Source organism: Octodon degus, unplaced genomic scaffold (genome assembly GCF_000260255.1).
Source record: "Octodon degus isolate 3935 unplaced genomic scaffold, OctDeg1.0 scaffold00069, whole genome shotgun sequence".
NCBI classification, from domain to species: Eukaryota; Metazoa; Chordata; class Mammalia; order Rodentia; family Octodontidae; genus Octodon; species Octodon degus.
Genome location: NW_004524645.1, coordinates 12069331 through 12086133, shown reverse-complemented (window position 1 = coordinate 12086133; position 16803 = coordinate 12069331). Strand labels below are relative to the sequence as shown.

At 36.7% G+C, this 16803-nt stretch overlaps 1 protein-coding gene across 1 annotated transcript in view; it reads right to left on the bottom strand.

Moving 5' to 3' along the window:
• The window catches only part of Cdkl5 (cyclin dependent kinase like 5), a 205643-nt gene that overhangs the window by 25757 nt on the left and 163083 nt on the right, over positions 1-16803 (bottom strand). The window contains exons 10-12 of the mRNA XM_023719583.1: positions 14769-14958; positions 10736-10816; positions 3877-4028 (exon numbers count right to left, since the gene is read on the bottom strand). Coding sequence (XP_023575351.1) covers positions 3877-4028; positions 10736-10816; positions 14769-14958 — 423 coding nt within the window. The remainder of the gene's footprint in view (positions 1-3876; positions 4029-10735; positions 10817-14768; positions 14959-16803) is intronic.

Here is a 16803-nt window from a genome sequence, read left to right as displayed (position 1 = left end):
CTATTGTAAGTATTTATGGGGCCAAATAGTGGTTTAGCACTTAGGGTGTTTCAAAAAAAATAATGATTTACACAGTTTTCTTTTTACTACACATTCAGGAAATGTTGTAAATACAACTCTTGCCAAAGATGGTACGATTTGGGAGAGTTTTGTTCCCACCACACATTAATTGGAAGAAAGGCCTATTTTTTCATGCAGAATGGTAACTGCTGAAACTATGCCTTCTCATTTCCCCTATAAGAATCTGTATGCTAAAGCATCACATATAAGGACCCTTTTCCTATTGTGTGTGTCCGATGATAATCTCTGCCAGAAATCTACCAGAGATCATCAAAAGACATGTGCTATTCAGCCAGCCTGTAACAGTATGGAAGGCTCCACCTCCTAAATGTACTCACTAATCTTTCCCAGTCAGGTCACAAGAACCACAGCATTAAATAAAGACACTTAAATTTGAGCTAACCAAATGTCAAATCCCAGACCTAGAAAGAAACTGCAAAGAAAGGAAAGTTAAGTTTCATTTTCTGTTAAACGATAGCCAAATCTATTCCCAGAAAAAAGGACAGTCCTTGTAACCTAAAAGCATCAGGTTTTAAACCATTAGAGTTGTTTGTCAACTTACATGTTGGTGACTAAAGTATCTCAGCAATTTCAAAAGCCCGTGAAACCATACCTTCTCATTTTCCCTTCATTAAAGGGTCATTTGCTACTGTATCTTTTAGATTAGAATCTCTGCTAGAAATCTGAGAGCATCAAGACACATGAACAAATATATCTACGTGTGTTGGTTATTCTCCATTTGCCCAGCTCCCAATCCATTCTCCAATCCTCTGGTCCTCGGCCTCAGGGCTCTAGTGCTGTGGACTGCACCCCCAGGTTCCCTAGTTTGCTAGCTTCTGGTAGGGCTCAGCTGGGGAAGGTATCATCACTCAAGAGAAAGAGGCTGGGGGAGGTCTTCCTATTCCTCGCTGGCATCAGCACCTCGACTCAGATCCTAGTCGTATCCCTCCAGATGTTACTTTCTATGCCCACCCAGCTCCAGCTCTGCTTCAGGTTCTCGGAATCTATTTCTTCCCTTTTTTCTTCAGGCCTACAGATAGCAATGGCAGAGAGATATAACATGTGCAGATATTGGAATCTATCTCAAGCTTAAAACAGGACCAGAAACGACAGAGAACAGCGGAGGCCGAGCTGCCAGAGCTTCTAGAACTGTTAAAATCACTGCTATCAGTGCTGAGCACAAACCTACACAGGAACTTATGCATATTCACAGCAATGAAGATACAATCTCTAACACAAAAGAGAGGCTATAAAGTTAGGGCAGAAACAGCTGTCAAAGCTTTAGATTTTCTATAGATGTACAAAGAGCCTAAACCACTATTCTGAATGTTTCTGCTAAGGATTAACTGGAAACCATTGAGGTTTGAACATACCATAATTCCTATGTAAAAAGGGCATCATATTACCTTCAAATTGGAGCTCTGCCAAAGAACAACAATAAAAAAGCTTTGAAAATTCCACAACTCTCTTTGATACACAATTATAAAGAATCTGTGTTAAACAGTCAACCACTTAAAGAGAAAGAGTTGACAGATAAACCATTCTTAAATGGCTAGCAGGATAAATGGATGCAAAGATGGTTAAAACATTTACTTAAAAATAAGTTTTAAAAGCAACTAGAAAAGACACAAATCTACATTTTTAGAAGGCTTGGGAGGCAGGTCTGGTGAGGGAAATGTGTGGGAGACAGTGTGAAGTACTATTGTGCCATGTCAGAGGTGAAAGGAACCTGAGCACAGCCTGAAGGAGACAGACAAGGGGCTGAGGAATGTCTGAGTCCACTGCCCCTGAGGAAAAAAGAATTTGGAAGACAGGGTATGTGAGTGTGAGTGTCTCCAGGGATAAGGCAGGGGTGCCTCAATGTGGAAAACAATGAACACAGTGCTATGAGCATGTCTAACAGTCCTGGAGGTCCAAGCCAGTGATCTGATCCATGCTGGAATTAGTGTCCCTAACAAGATTGTGGGATAAATACGAACCACTGAGAAGTGTGGAGACAAAGCTCTCAGACACATGTAACCACGTAGGACTTTTTCTTTAATATATTCAATACGATGTCAAGACCAAAAAATGAACTCATGCAGAGATTTTTATTTACTTATAATTTTCACTGTAATTTCCTTCAAAAGGGGATTTAGAAGGATTCATTAAAGAACTGTAAGTCATCTCCTTTGCACCTCCCACAAATACCTCATCTCATATCTTCCTTAACAGATTCCTCAACAGGATTCCCAAGGAGAACATGAGGTCCACTGGTTAACTATAAGGACTCTAATTGAGCTGCCACAGGACAAACAGTAAGGTCCCTGTTCATGGTAAAGGTTATATCACTAATGACTACAGCACAAATCACAAGTTATCATCAGTCAACCAGACTTTACATCATTGGGATAATTTCCTTTTTAAGTGTAAACTAGAGAGGCCAAGTGATGATTCAGGTAGAAAGGAGGGAAAAAGACCTGAGTGGAGAGCAACTCCAGAGAAGACACAAGAATAATGTAAACTTACAAAATGCAAAGGATTAACTAAACACTGACTTAATGTACTAAACTCCATACAAGAGGAAACAATAAATGAAACCACCATTTTAAAGAATAAACAGATCTGAAACAACCACAATTGCTGCTAAGCAAAGAGGATACATGGTTAGCATCAATTTATGGAGGTCCTCTCAGACCTAAGAAGAACCAGGTCTCGAACAACTGTACACAAAAATAAAATAAAACAAGAACAACTGTACAGCCAGGCTATGTTATGCTCTCCTGTACTCCCAGCTTCTCAGGAGGCTGAGGCAGGAAGATTGTAAGTTTGAGGCCAGCCTGGTAACATAGCAAGACACTTATCGCAAAATAAACATAAAAATAAATAAAATAAGATGAGAATATAGCTCAGTGTTAGAGCAACCCTGTGTTCAATCCCTAATGCTGCTAAAAGAAAATACAAAACAACAAAATAAAGCAAAACAAACAAAAACCCAGGGTTTTTTTGCATAGAGGAAAAATGGGTGGATTTAAATTTAAAAGCCTCATAGTAAGAATTATTGTTTTCTATTTCTCTTCTAATAGTAGATGACATAAACTATTTCTATTTCACAATTTGAAAATGTCAGAGGCTGAGACCAGCTTGTGGGAGATGAAGGAAGATAAGGCAGACTATGCCGAGGACACTGTCTTCTTGTAAAAGCAGTCAGCAGAACTGAAGAATGTCTGATTGCAAAGACAGCCTGACCAGTCCAATCTTGGGGCATGCTTGTGTGTAAAAATAGGTTTTTAAAAGGTTATATTAAAAAGCACCACATGACATCACTGATCTTAGTCTTTTTACATGCTTATTTTTATGAAAATTTCTTTCTCAACTCAACAATTAAAACAAGAACAACAGAAATCATAAGACTCTTCAAAAAGAGCCTGCCTACTTGGTTCACCTGCAAAGAGTACATTCCCACCCATGTGTCTGGCACCCTCTTCTCATTCGGAAACCCGCTGATCCTCATCTACATCATCATCGTCCCTGGGTGCCATTTACACACAGCCTCCCTGCTCCTAAGGCTGGAAACGTCCTGAGGTGCAAATTCAATGCTACCTTTCTGGGGACAACATAGGTTTCCATGATACACTTGTTAAAGGTAAGAAAGCCTTTAAGACCCACACAACTCTTTAATTATAGTTCTGAATCATGTAATAAGCATAAGGAAGATATTTTTGAATAAAGAGGGCTTTCCTTCTTTTCTCTAATTGCATAATTTTAGGAGCCACCTCCTCCACCTACATGTAAGGCCAACACTGCATCTGTATTTCCTTAAAAGGGAATATTTACCTATTAGACAATGTGCTGCTTTCCACATGATAAGGTTTCCTTTTTGCTGATCTTGAAGGGGACCGATCCAAAAGTCTCTGGGTTTGAAATGTCGGGTGGTTCAAACACTGTTCTGTCAAGTATCTGTCGGCTGGATCCAACTTCAGTAAATTCTTAGGAAATAAAATTTATGATATGAGGGGACATTAAAAACTCGAATTTAAATAAAAGCCTTTATTTTTCTTCTTTAACAGCAAATAAATGGTCATTGCAGAATATGTACCAAATACTGTTCAGAAAAAAAAAAAACAAACGACTATCTAAATCACCCATAATCTTACCATAACTGTTCTCTTGGTAGATATCCTCCCAGGCCTTTTTTGAGTATCATATATCTATTTTTTTCTTTTATCAAATCTGGGTCATATTATACATATAAGTTTAAATCCCACACTTTTCACCTATTAAATGAAAACTTTTTTATAACCTAATTTAAATATTTAAAAAACCTATGAGTATATATTCACATCCTTTTTCCCCTGTGTCTCAAATACCAGGTTCCTCTCTCGAGGCAGCCCAGGTGCCTGTCTCCTGTGTCATCTTCCATAGGTGTAGTCTGTATATTCTCTACATAGCTCTGCATCTGCCCATCCTGTTTTGTTTTTTTTTTAATCCAAAGAATAGCACACACACATATCTGTCTGCATTGAGCTTCCTTTCCATTTCACAGGGACACTTTTTTTTTTTTTTGTGGAACTGGTAATGGAACTCAGGCCCTTGCACTTGCCAGGCAAGTGCTTAGTCTACTGAACCATCTCCCCAGCCCCCTCACAGGGACACTTAAGAGACCATTTCATATCAATAAAGAGTGTCAATCCTACGGATGTACTTCAGTCAATTTTTAGCAATGTCTGAATTACATTCAGGGTTTTTTCCTTGCTAAACAATTTAGCAACCAATTATATATAATATATATGAATGTGTATGTATGTATGCATGCATACATGTATATTTTTAAATTTGGTGGTGCTGGGATCAAATCCAGGGGCTTGCATATGCCAGGCAAGGGCTCTGAACTACATCTCAGCCCTTATAACATGTTATTTTTTTCTTTTCCATTTAAAAAATTTTATTGGTACACTTTATGCACATAACGATAACACTCATCATAGAGAATTTGTACTTGAACATGATTTGCTTCTTTTTCTCCATTCCCCTCCCCTTTCAACTCCTCTTTCCCTCCTTACTTACAAAAGGTTTGTTTCCATTTTTTCCTTCTTTTCTCATTCTTTCTTTTCCTTTCCTTCCTTTTCTCCCCTCTACCCTCCCTTATTTGAACATTTTCTTCCCATTTCCCAGTATCTACTACACATTTTGATTCTTATTTACACTTTCAGTTTCTCAGGCCAGAGAATCAATGCATTCTTTGAACACATATCTGACCTACTGCATTTAAAAGAGTGTGGTCTCAAAAGCTACAACTCTTGTTGCATAGGTCCTGCTTTACCTTGGCCTTAACCATCCAGCAGAAAAGTATAAAAACGAAATATAAGAAGTAAAGCCATGCTGTTATGTTGAGCTGTAGGGGACTCAGGTCAACAATTTTTGACATTGCCTGTCAAGCGGAAGACCCAATACTATTATGGGCTAGTGGACTCTTTTAGAATATTTTGCTGAGTTCACACACCTATAATATTCAAATAACGGAACTTAACAAAAAAGGGGATACAGATGAATGCCCATTTTGTATCTGTGTATTCAAAGTGGTTAGGATAGATATATAGTTACATTCTCTTAATAAATAGAGGGATTTGTTCTAATGGTGTTTGTAAATAGGATCTCATGGCTGCATCTTGTACAGCAAATAACCACTAGGAAGAATGTATGCAATGTGTTAATTATTGAAACTGTCCTACCAATTTTATTTGAAACTGTCTCACTGCTATTTGTTTATCAAGAAAATTATGGAAAAAAAATAATTCCTAAAAAAATAAAATAATAACAAAAAAGAGTGTGGTCTCAATGTGTATCCATTTAGCTAGGAATGTCTCAAGCTTATCTTTCTTTGTGACAGAGTAGTACTCCACTGTATAAAAAACCCACATCTTAAATCTTGGAACTATCTCAGATATCAATCAACTGATGAATGGATTTGACATGCTTTTTAATGACTACATAGAAGTTTGTGGTACGGACATAAACAGTGATTTACTGAGCCAGCGTTCTATGGTTGGATGTAAGTGGCAGCCGCTTTTCGCTTTCAACGAATGTGGTAACAATGTGGTAAAATCACCTAACTGCTTTCATAGGATAAACTTCTAAACATGGAACATTTTGGTATGTACACTTTTAAGGATTCTCTTTTATGTATTGCCAAATAGCCAAACTACTCCCTAGAAAGGTTGTTTCCAATTATGCACCCCTTGGCATCCGTATGAATATGCCAATTCCTTGGCACCCTCATCAACAAGCACTGTCATTCTTTTTTTGTATTTGACTGCTAGTGATGTTGAATACTTTTACATTTATTAGTGACATAAGTGTTCTCATAGTTTTCTATTTATGTATCTATTCTTTTTTATTTGAAGGTGTCCTTTGTTCAATAACTCACCTAACCCTTTATGTTGCTGTTATGTTTTGTGTCTACTTGCCCCTCAAAGACACATGCAGGCATGGGGTGGGTTTCTAGAGTTTGTGATTAACTCATGATCCATTGGAACTATGGGTGTGAGTGATGCTGGGATTATGGGTGCGAGTGCTAATCCCAGCCTGGGGCAGATAGCCTGAATGCAATTTAAGGGAGACAGACTTGCTCTCTGGAGCCATTGTTACTGTTACCCTTCTCTTTTGCTCTTGCTGTTTTGCTGCCACACTCTGCCATGTGCCACACTGCCTTGGAGCCAGCTGAGCATGGACTGAAACCTCCAGTAACTGTGAGCTAAATAAACCTTTCTTTCCTTCACATTGAGTGTAAGGTATTTGTCCCAGCAATGAGAGAAAAGTAACTAAGACAGCTGCACACACAAAATTCTTTTCTTCCAATGTTATTTACCTTAGTAACTTGACAGGAGTTTTGAAGGTGAATCATTATTATTAAGACTAATTCTCATTTACAAATTAAGCAAATATCTAGTCAGGCATGGTGGTTCATGCCTACTGTAATTCCAGCACTCTAGAAGGCTGAGGCAGGAGGATGTCAAGTTTGTACATAGCCCAGGCAACTTAGGGACTCACAGAAGCCCTGTATCAAAATTAAAAAAAAGAAAACATGGTTGGGGACATGGCTCAGTGCCAAGCTCCTGGGTCCAATCCTCAGTGCCGAAAGAAAAAAAAATCCAGCAAATTTTCCAAAAAATATAACCTACGTGAGCACACTGAAATTTGCTCTGAGTGGCTGCCATTGTCTCTCACAGGAGGGAAGAAGAGTGAAATGCCAGCTTTCACTAGTACATTTCTACCTTGCTTTCTTCACTAGTTTTGCCCATAGTTAACTTCTTTGTGGCCAACTGTTAAAGCAAATTTGCTTTCTCCAAGCCAGGCTTCAATTTCAGACAACCACTTTCAATCTAGCACCATAGAAAATTTGAATTCTGGTCCTATCATATAATAAAATATTCATTTTAGGTCAAAAGATTCTGGTTATTGAAACTCAAGCTACTGATTACATGCAAGTGGATTTACATTTACATTAACTCACATACAACTCTGAAATTATCTCAATTCATTTTTCTTCCTTATTTCAGAACAAAAATGGTGTAAAATGATTTTGTTCACACTGGCAGCTTAACCAGACTACATCAACATTGTTTCAACTTTTTTTTTTTTTTTTTTTGGTACAGGATCTAGCTATACAGCTGAGATTCATAGTGATCCTCCTATCTCAGCCTCCCCATTGCTGGGATTACAGGCATGTGCCACCACACCCAGACTCAGTGGCCTGCACGATGCGCCCCGGGTTCCGAGGCAGGCACAACATGTGGTACCTGGAATCGAACCCCAGTCCTTGTGCTTGCCAGGCAGGCACTTAGACCACTAAGCTATCTCCCTACCCCATATTTCAACTAATAAGACAAAGGAAAACTGGCTATCTAAATTTGAAGTACCTATGAGGTTTCAGAAGCCAAACCTACCAGCATTAGCACTATTTTAATTTGAATTTTAAGTAGAAATTACTGTATTATGAAAATTACATGTACATTTACAAATATAGCTATTTTTTTTTCTTTTTGGACCTGAAATTGAACTCAGGACCTTGTGCTTGCCAGGAAGGCATTTGTGCCACTGAGCTATATCCCCGGCATAGTTATTAATTTTCAAATAACTTTAGAATATGAAGTCTTCATAAGGAAAGTATAAAATTTACCCAGCTAATAGTTTCTAAAGTTTGGCATTTTGAGGAAATGAAGTATCATCACCATTATATTTATTTGTTTACTAAAATAGACATTATTAATGTTTTTAGGTTTAAAATTATTAAACCTTGAATTCTGGTCACTTGTATCCCCACTAAAATGGCTAATAGGAATAGATGCAAAGTAAGATGGCCATTTTAGGTACTTATATGTGAACAAAATTATCAAGATAGCTTTAGGGAATGGAAACAAGAATAGTATTTCCTCATGAAAAGAAAACTGCTAGTTTTCATTTTTCAAATTCATTTTTACAAGTAGCCAAGAGCAAAAGCATTTAGTAAGGTAGTATCCCTTGCTGGTGAGACAAGTTCTTTACTGTGAGACAAGTCAGAAATTATAGTTTCTGTGAGAACAAAAGGAGAGGAATAGAAAGCCTGAGTGGGATCATAAAGAGGCTTCTGGGTATTAATAATTTCCTATATCCTGACCTAATTAAGGTTATAAGAATATTTTTACACTACAAAAATTAACTGAGATGCAGATTTTTTTTAATGTATTTGGTACAGGGTCCCACTATGCAGCTGGACTCTTGGTGATCCTCCTGTTTTCAGCCTCCCCAGTGCTGGGATTACAGGCATGTGCCACTATTCCCAGACTCAGTCTTGGATTAGAGTGCCCAGGGGGCGAGGCCAGCATGGCATGTGGTATTGGGGATCAAACCCTGTTTCCTGCGCTTGCCAAAGCAGGCGCTTAGTCTGCTGAGCTATCTTGCTGGCCCTTGAGATACAGATTTATAATTTGAGCATCTTCTAAATGTATGTTTCAGTAAAAATATTTATTTACTATTAAAAAGCCTTTTATGGTAAACATTATTAAATAAACATAAATTAGAAAGTTTAACATTCAAACTAATGCAAATACCCAAAGATTCAGGATACCATTCTTCTTTTGTCTGTGCTATCCTTTAATCAGTATTCACTTTTATTTAGGCACCAAACTGATCAGTAATTATACTTGGTAATGATTTAACATAAAAGTTTAATTATTTTTAACTAAACAAAGACAAAAGGCAGAAAACATGAAATGATATTTAATTCCATTTCCCTGTTTTATTTACATTTTAAAAGTTACAAAAAAGTTAAGAATCTGATTATTAAATATAGATTGTGTGGAAGAATATATTGATAAAACCCAACTAATTTTTTTTTCCGGAACTGGGGATTGAACTCAGGCCCTTGCGCTTGCCAGGGAAACACTTATTCTACTGAGCCATCTCGCCGGCTCAAAACCCAACTGATTTAAATGAAAATTTATGCCTAATTAAAGAAGCTGAGTTTTGAGATTGAAGTTTCCTTTTATTAAAGCCTACTTTTCAATCTGTACTCAGAACATTAGTACATCAGTTCTGTTTAAAAAATATTCAATGTTTAATAAAATTTGGGAAATGTTGAGTGAAATGGAATGGCTTCTTTACTGTGAGATTTCTGAAAGCTTTTATAGGTTAATGAATGTTATGACTTTCTACAGAAGGTTAGTACAGGTATGTGGCTTTTCCCCGATGCTGTACCCCCCGCTCCCACTTCTTCTCCCACACCTATTTACACTTACTTCCTTGGAACACAGATTATCATAGTTTAAAGCACAACGAAGTTCTCAGAATTCAGCTCAGCATTTCCAACTGTGCCAAGTGTATCTTTCAAAGCCTTGTGCACAGTGTAGCCTCTACTGATTCTGTTGACTGAATGGACAGAAAACAAAACCTATCTATTACCCAGTGCTGTTTGAAGGGCTACTATCAAACAACCAACATTTGCTTAGGTACTTAGTGGCTGCAGTGAAAACTGGGGAAATATGCAAAATGGTGCTCACTCATGGGTTTGAATGTCTGTCTACTAGGGAAGAAAAACTTAAAGAAATTTGAGGATATTTTCAATAGCACAGAGCAAGAGTTCTTCTGAATAGGGGGGCTAGCATGAGGAGGAACAGTCAGGCCACAGAGGTAGAAGTGATCCTAACATGTCTAAAAAGCCAGAAAGAGCAAGCTGCCTGGGAAAGAAGGTCAAATCAAAAAAGAGAAAAAAAATTGATTCACTGATTAATTTGATATAGCCTGTAAGAGCTCTTAAGTATTTTGTAGAAACTGTAGAACCATTTTCCCTTCAACAATCAAAATTTGTTTTATAAGCTATGTCTGAGCTCCTATTGAGTGTTAACAGATTTTTATTATCCTGCCCATTTTAGGAAAGTAATTTAGAGATCTCATGCCCCTGTCTAGATGAACTATGACACTTCCAGATCCTATGGTGATTTTAAGTAAGTTACATACCTTTTAATACAAGTTAATCTGCCATTGTGCACCATTATGTCTCTAAAAAATATTTAATTCAGAAACCCTGTCCCCCATTATTCACCACTATGTATCTATTAGTGAAGTATTTAATTAGCAAAAGTAGGCTATGATCACATATAGACAAAAGAAAATCCATAAACAAAAGGCTATTTGTTATACGAACATCAACTTCTCCTACCTTCATCAGGTCGAGTAAAACACTATTTAAAATTCCAAGGTATCTTCTCTCTAGTGACTGAGGATGGTTAACAGCTGGAAACTGTAAGAACAACACAATAGGAATGTTAGCATCTGAGGAAGATATTATATGTTGTATCTAGAGGTCTGCCCAAAGCCACATAAGGTCATAAATGGGAGTTTCACAGGTGGCTGGATTAGGATATGTGAATGTGGACTATGGGTGCCCCACCATGGGTACAGGTGACACCAATCCATAGCTTTGTAGCCTGGATGGAACATAAAGGGACTTGCTGCTGCTGCTTGCTGCTTCACTGTCTCTTTCCTGCTTTGACATGGACTATTTCTCCTCCACCATGCCACCCTTACTTGGAGTCACTGAACCATGGATTGAAACTTCTATAATTGCAAGCTAAAATAAACTTTTTCTTTATTAACTTGTGGGTGTTGGGTATTTTGTCTTAGTAATAAGAAGAGTGACTAGGATAGAAGGATGTATGTGCACAGGCTTCTGAGCAATGCAGAAGGGAGCAGTTAAGCAAAAGGTAATGTTCTAGTGCCAATCTAAGTCAAATTCATATTTGTAAGTTACTTTTTGTATTTACATATTTTAGGTATGAATTTGACTAGCTATTAAATAAATTTACTGGTGAAATATGATACTTAAATCTATTTAATACTAAAGCATGAAGAATAAAATACAAAGATCAGAAACTATTTACACAGGCTATAGAGTATTATCTTCTCAGTTTAGTTCCAAAACAATACAATTCTTAATTACTGACAATATTGGAGACCTAACACAAGGAACATGATATAATGTCACATAAGATTTTTATGTTCTTTTCACAGTAACATATTTACTCCTGAAAACAGAGAACAAAGGAGAAAAATGCAGCAAGAGGCCAGAACCTGTAAGACCACAGAAGTAGAACAAATCATTCATTCGTTCATTCGTTCACTCATTCATTTTTGAGACAGTGTCTCACTATATTGTTCAAGTTAGCCTAGAACCTGCTATGGAGCTGGCCTTGAACTTGCAAACCTTCTGCCTCAGCCTCCCAAGTCCTGAGATGACAGGTGTGTGCCTCCACACTCCCACTGTATTAGTGCTTCTAATATATACTTTCAATGATCTGTTTTTAAATCTTTCCTTTTTGAGTTGATTTTTAAAATCTGCTTATTCAGATCAACAAATACATGCTTTAAAAAATGAGGGGGAAGGGACAAGTTTGTTTAAATGTTCTATCCTTTCTTCTGCCAACTCACACTTGATCATATCTGAGTGGAGGATAAAGCATTAGGTAACATGACTGGCAGAGCCTGATGTCAATTGTGAGGGCTAGTTTCATTCATTCTAATACACATTTCCTCTATAACATCAGAAGAGCATTCTGAAGTACTGAAATCCTTAAATATACTCAATATGTAGATAAGAAGACTAATGATGTAGGTATCTGGGGAATTACAATGACATCAACCAAACACTGTGCTCGGTAGGGCACGAGATAAAGAATATGGGTAAGAGCCAAGCCTTGCACTTGAGGAATCCATTGTCTGGCAGGGGAAGCAATCACTGCCAAACTGAGTAGCCTACACCTTCTGATGGAACTCAGAAAAAGGAGAGAACAAGGCAGTTTGTGTGTATAGAAGGAAGGACTGGTAGAAATATTTGAATTAGTTTTTAAAAGCTAAGAAAAATATGACAATGGAGAAAAGTAGGACAGTACCTTCCAGAGGAAGAAGAACTAACGTGAGTGTAACACAGATGTACAGGCAAAAAGCTAAAACTGATTTCTTATATCAGGCATTTTAGGTATTATTAGCCCCTTACATTAGAGATGCAGGAAATGATGGTTAGAAAGTTCAAATAACTGATTAAAGCACAATTATATAATTAACAAGCAGTAGAACTTGTATTTGCACCTAGGTCTTTGATCTAAACCTATACTCTTTCCAAACTGAGGAACCTCTCCTAAGGAAGGTATGGAATTTCCTTTTGATGTCGCTGGAGTATTAAGTATCAGCCTAAAGAAAGAGAAACCTGCCATGCCATGATAAAAGACCCTACACCAGTACATTTTAATTAATATTTTGTGTTTGAGGTCTATCTTATGCTACCAGATACTGTCTCCTTTTATTATCCCAGAAATAACATTTCACTGATAAGAAAAAAAATTTTAAAGTCAAAAAGTATTCAAAATATTAGAATACAATAACAAGCAAACTGCTAACCTAAAAATTTACGTATATGCTTTTCAATGAAATCTACTATTCTAACATCAGATAATTAAGCAAATAGTCAAAATAAGCACATAAATTTAAGTCATATCCTAATCAGTAGTTTGTTTCCTTTCTTAATACTTGACTAATACAATAAAATAAGAGTATCTCTTTACCAAGCACTACTCTGAGCATTTTATACACATTTCCTTTTCACAACAACCTCATTAAGTGATACCTCTGTTATCAACATTTTACACATAAACAGAGGCACAGCTGGTAAAATAATTTCTTGAGGTCACTGAAGTAGTAAATGTGGAACCAGGCTCTGAACTCTACCAGTCTTTTTTCCCAAATACTGCACACAATTAGAGCAACTTCCAATGGATTTCTCAGTCTCTACATTAAAGAAAGAGATTTACCACATGAGGGGGGACCGTGCCAAGGAGGAACCTTTCCCTTAGGTTCCCTTAGGAAGAAGCCACAGTCCTAAACACATAAAGCTTAACAAACCCTACAATTTTTATGAAAACCAAAGAACAGGCAAGTGCAGAGCGAATTTGGAGAGGGAGGGGAATGGAGGTGAGTAGGAGGGCGCTAGAGAGCCTGGATTCTGCAAGGGCTCATAGGCTATGGCCTGGAATTTCAATTCTCAGCAAAAGAGTGATTCAACAATTTAGACTAACTTTACTTGTGAATACTGGCCTTTCCTTTTACATTGAGGGCACATCCTATTTATTGTTATATTCTCCACATCTGGCGTGACAATTGTACCCTAATTAATGCCATAAATTTGGCCAATGTTTGGTTGAAAAGCACAAAAATAAAAGGAGAAAAATCTGCCTGAGGTAACTCAGACATTTTGGAAAGGGAGATAGAAGATGGTAGAGAAATCATGCACTTTGGTTCATTCATTTCCTCCACATCCATTGAGCCCAGCAGGAGTAGGGGGTGTGCTGGGCACTCATGTGTGGACATCCGTGTCTTCCAAAGGGAAATGAACTGAGGTCCGAAAGGTCAAAGAAAAACCAACAATGAGGTGCTTTACCAATGGCAGGAAAACATGGTTTAAGAATTATGCAATTAAGAGAAAGAAAGGAAGTGACAGCAAGATTATTTTGTAGTCCCCACAATGGCCACCAAGTGACATGCTGATCCAACAGAGTGTTTGGCAACTTTTAAAAAGTCATTTTCAGGGCAAATAGATGAGAGAAGCAGACTATAACTCACTGGCCACTATACTGAATTGCCTTTGTAAGTTAAATATTCCTCATCTGAGGAAAGTTTACACTTTTAAGATACTTCACTTTATACAAAAAGTGAACAAGTTCAGGAAGGACAATATGATAGTTTGAAAAGAAGATCTGATGTTTCACTGTTAAAGAGACAAGAAACTGCTAGAACAAGAACCTTTAAACATTTATACTACAAGAATTCATGGCCCTTTTCAAATCACTAAAACATGCATGCTCAAATAGCAGCCACTCATACATTTTGTATCTTTGAAAGATGCTTAATGTTGTGAATAAAGGAGTTTAAGATAATCCAGGTTTAGAATATAACACCATATATACTAAAGGAGATTTTGAAAAATTAGAGTTTATAAATTAACAGTTCCCACTTTCAAATTCTGGCCATTTTAAAATTCATAAATACTATATAAGACTCAGAAATAAAATATTTTAGTGGAGATTAATAAACATTTTAATAGAAAACCAACAGTATGCAAAGCTTAGAATTCCACTGTGCCATAAGCAATGAGTTAAATACTGCCATGTTAATTCCATTTTGGGTTTGGCAAAATCTCTTACCCGGAGCCCGTGAAACCTTGGATTGCTGTAGAAGAGTTTCATCTGCTCAGATGGAAGTGGTCCTAGCACCTTCTGAATAGTAAAAAGTTGGTCAATTTCGCTTTCTCCAGGAAATAAGGGTTGGCCATCACTCAGTTCCCCAAGAATGCAGCCTACTGACCACATGTCTACAGACTTCCCATAGGGAGCTCTGAAAAACAAAGGGAGAGATTATCCTGGTAAGTAAAGAAATAAAAGGTCTTTATCATCTCTAAATCATTCTGAAAAGATTAATGATTTGAAACACATCTTTGTATTTAAGAAATTTAAAAATACCACTAGAAAAAAGACTGAAAATGAGGAAACTGGACATCCAAGTAAAAATTCAGAACACAACTGAATAAATCTATACTAATAAAGATAACAATTTAATAACAATTAAATTTATCTAGTACATACTACTAATTTTAAAGCTGGGTATATCTTCAACACAAATGGCCTATTAAATCCTAATATAGTGCACATATCTGATGAGTAACACCTTACTTGGAGAATGAAATGCTTCTAAGAAATATATTTTCCAAGTAATTATATTTTAGCTCTCTAAATGTCAAAAAGTTATAGTTTATCATTTTTTAGTTCAGCTTCTTAAAATGTACTACTGACTTACATGTCTCCTTAAACAAATACTGAATATTATTTAACCATTTGATTACTTATCATCAGTTTCTAATACCTGACAGTGCTAAGCCCTATTATATTATCTACCTGAATATAATTGTATTCTACATACACAGGGCTCTCTGATAGCTGCTTCCCTCAAACATTTTTTAGTTTAGAAAATCTAGGTCTCCCTAACACAGTGTTGGACCTATATCCCAGTATCTATAGTGTTAAATTGCCTATGGCAGATAAAGAAACTATCCAAGCTTTGAGATGAGAAAGCCATAATAAAATATTTGAAAAAGAATATGGAATGAAATTCTAGAATGGCATAATGATATAGTAATAATATAACATTTTCAAACGAAAGCACTGTTAACATTATGCCAAATATGTTTCTAGTATAATACATCACTGTAACAATGTCAAAAATACATTTATCTCTCACTGCAACAGTTTGTCAATATTTCATTTCCTTCCCACCAAAACTTAAGAATCAAATGAGGAAACTTCATTTAAATATTTTGAGAGCTCTTTAGAGAAAGTTTATGATCTTTCTTTCATATCTGAGAGAAAGAAAATATGGTACATGGTACTAGGTGGAGAAACCTATAGAAAATCTCCACGCAACCATGACAAGCTATTTTTCTTCTATCATCTGATTTGAGTAATTTATGCAGCTGGAACTATTTTGAATGCCAAAGAAAAATCCCTGAGCATGTATAAAAATGTAAATTTTTAACATAAAACCAAATATCTACTGATTTTAATGGAATTTCTATACAAACAATATGGTTCTTGAACTAATACTTGACAAGCACTCAATTAGCAATATTCAATTTAGATCAAATTAGTTTCTAGTTTCCATTTGCTTTTGGCAGCTATTCCACATCTCTAAACATAATCTTAGTTTTCCAATGTCAGTTTTCTAGTAGGTATTAGTAGGCAACAAATACTCTGATGATTCACAATAAGGCTGTCCTAAAGACACAACCATATTATAATGAGTCCTAGTACACATGAGTCCTTGGATGGAGGTCTAAGAATGATTTAGTTCATATACATTCTTCATTGGCAAATAGTGCTCCTTATGTTAAAGTTTTAAGTCTCACCCAAAAGAAAATGAACTATACAGCCAGTGAATGTAGAAATGTATACAGAAGAAGTAACACAAACAGACACAAAATCAATCCTAAATCGGAGACTGGAAAGCCAAAACTCTGTTCACATAAGTGAAAGGATAATCATTATTTGTTTCTCAGTCTAAAGCATTTTTTATATAAAAAATGAGGGTCCACAGAGATAGCTCTGCGGACTAAGTGCCTGCTTAGGCAAGTGCAGGGACCAGAGTTCTATCCCTGGCACCACATGCTGCTCCGGCCCTGACCCCAGG